General features: G+C 52.0%; 1 protein-coding gene across 1 annotated transcript in view; it reads left to right on the forward strand.

Moving 5' to 3' along the window:
* Positions 1-2,786, forward strand: part of pik3c2b (phosphatidylinositol-4-phosphate 3-kinase, catalytic subunit type 2 beta) — a gene marked incomplete in the record, with an annotated part of 24,538 nt that overhangs the window by 9,463 nt on the left and 12,289 nt on the right. Inside the window, 6 exon segments of the mRNA XM_037975558.1 lie at positions 587-698; positions 1,316-1,395; positions 1,487-1,550; positions 1,743-1,889; positions 1,961-1,994; positions 2,072-2,267. Of these exon segments, the coding sequence (XP_037831486.1) occupies positions 587-698; positions 1,316-1,395; positions 1,487-1,550; positions 1,743-1,889; positions 1,961-1,994; positions 2,072-2,267 (633 nt within the window).

A 2,786-nucleotide genomic window follows, 5' to 3' on the forward strand; every position in this document is an offset into this window, starting at 1 on the left:
GGATTAAAGGCTGAATCAGATCTGGATTAAAGGCTGAATCAGATCTGGATTAAAGGCTGAATCTGATCAGGATTAAAGGCTGAATCTGATCAGGATTAAAGTTTTCTGGAGGTCTTTCTGGATGTTTTTCCATCATCAGATGGGAGCAATCAGCCTGTTTGAGTCTGTGTTAAATAATCTTTCGAGTCGGTTCATAGTTTCAGCTGACAGCCGTCTGGTTTCCTGTTAATCACCTGCAGCGGCTCGTTAGCTGCTCTCAGGTTCTTACAGGTTAGAACTTGAGGCCATGGTGTTTCTCTAACCGATGTGGAAATGATGCAGCGTTTGTGACCATGCAGCTGTTGTCAGATGTCAGACAGCTGCAGACAGGAAGCAGCTGCTGTCCTGCTTCTGTTATTGTTGCAGCGCCACACGAACCGGGGTGCTTTCTGGTGGAGGAAGTGTTTCATGTCTGATAAGCTGCGGCTCAACTTCCTGCAGAGAAACAGCAGCTCCTAAAGACTCACAGGGGTTAATGTTTTTATAGTTTCAAATCTCCTGTCTCTGTCTGTCCCCTGTCTCTGTCTCCTGTCCATCTGTCTCTCAGCTCTCAGACTCTGGCTGGTCTGGAATTTGTCCAACAGTGTCTGAAGTTCGACTGGGACATTCGACTGTTTCTCACCAGGAGATCTGCCATCGACACCAAACTAGCCCGCATGGTGTGAACACACACACACACCCACACACACACACACACACGACACACACAGACGAGAGACACACCCACACACACACACACACACACACGAGACACACACACACACACACACACCTACATGTCTGTCCCGCTATCTTTGCAGGGACTTTTTATTGACTTCCATTCATTTCTAAACCTAAACTCAATTCACACCTTAGTCCTAAACCGAACCCCTAACCCAAAGACATCATTTCTCCTCGTGGGGACCAGGCTTTGACCCTGAGTCGCTGATAAACACCCATCAGAACCAGAAAGGTTCTGTTTGTCCCCATCAGCTCAGAACAACACCAACAGAAAGACATGCAGGATCGTTTATGTCCTTAATAAGCCTGAGGACGCAGGTATGTCCTCTGTAAACCTGAGGACGCAGGTAAAATCGTCCTGTGATGGTACCGGTTCTGCTTCAGTCCAGAACCCTGTGGGTGTTGACGTGTCAGACGGCGCAGTCAGAAGATCTGAAGCTTTTTCTCTTAGATCTTAGATGAGAAGAAATATTTATGGAAACTGAAAGTTTGAACCTTGGCTTCAAACATTAAACCTTAAATATGAGAACGTTTGGATTTCACCCCCACCTGACAGAAAGAGGACGATGACACGCTGTCCTCCATGAACCACTGCATCCTGCTTCAGGAGCGGCCAATCAAACAGACCATCACCAGGTGAGGGGCGGAGCCTGCACACACAGCTCTGATTGGTTGATTTTCAAGAATGACAGATGATGATGACGACCATTTTCATGTGTTTCATCAGAGAGGCGCTGACTCTGCTGCTGGATACCTTTCACAACGAGGCCGAGTCCTTCCTGCTGTCACAGGTAAAACGCGTACCCACCTGTCACAGGTAAAACTCGTACCCACCTGTCACAGGTAAAACGCGTACCCACCTGTCACAGGTAAAACGCGTACGCACCTGTCGCAGGTGCTGCTCGCACGCACCTGTCGCAGGTGAAACTCGTACCCACCTGTCTCATATTGGATCGTGCTTCTCACCCTGTCCGTTCCTGAAGGTGGAGCTGCCGCTGCACGTGGAGCGTCTCGTCCAATCGGTGAAGGCGCTCTGCAGCTCGTTGGCCGCCGTGGAAACGCCGGATGTGACGGCGGCGTTGAACCAGCTCCCAGCATGCCCCTGTCGTCTGCAGCCCAAAGTCCTGAAGGTGAGTTGAGACGATGCAGAGCAGAGAAGACGCCGCTGGTTTCATCTGATTCTCTTCCTCATATTTCCCAGGATGCTTCAGTGCTGGCGGTCAGAGAGAACAGAGGTACGAACACATTAACTTATTGTTCTGTCAGAAACATCTGGACCTAACAGCTGCTGTCTGACGTCCTCCACCTGCAGAGTCTGTGGTGGAGAAGCTGACAGCGGCCATCTTGGACCTGGTGGAGCTCTACTGCAGCACGTTTAACGCCAACTTCCACACGACGCCGCAGAGTCGCAGCTGCACGGCGCCGGTCCAGGAGGCCGGCCATGTCACCAGCGTGCTGTCCTTCAACGTGTACGCTGCTCACCGCGTCCCCATCACCTGGGCCGCCAGGTACAGGCAGACAGCCCCTCCCACTGAGCATGTGCAGAGGCCGTAACACATCTGGGACTCAGAGACGTTTCTCTGAGTAGAAATATTTTAAGTTTGTTCTCAAACATCAGAAACTGTGTTCTAACAGCTGCCAACATCTGGATTTTCTGTGGTTTTTCACATCGAACTGCACTGAATCACAGACGTCAGCTGTGAGCCGACACAGTGAAGGAGTGTCGGTCTGTTCCGTCTTTGAGGCGATAAAATCGGATCCCTTTCGTTTCTTTCCTCTCCACTCCTTCACCGAGCAGGACAAAGGTCATGTGACGTGAAGGTCGTGTCGGGGTCAGAGGCGGAGTCGTGTCGGGGTCAGAGGCGGAGTCGTGTCGGGGTCAGAGGCGGAGTCGTGTCGGCGTCAGAGGCGGAGTCGTGTCGGGGTCAGAGGCGGAGTCGTGTCGGGGTCAGAGGCGGAGTCGTGTCGGGGTCAGAGGCGGAGTCGTGTCGGCGTCAGAGGCGGAGTCGTGTCGGGGGCAGAGGCGG

The sequence above is a fragment of the Kryptolebias marmoratus genome, linkage group LG4, assembly GCF_001649575.2.
Source record: "Kryptolebias marmoratus isolate JLee-2015 linkage group LG4, ASM164957v2, whole genome shotgun sequence".
In the NCBI taxonomy this organism is placed as follows: Eukaryota; Metazoa; Chordata; class Actinopteri; order Cyprinodontiformes; family Rivulidae; genus Kryptolebias; species Kryptolebias marmoratus.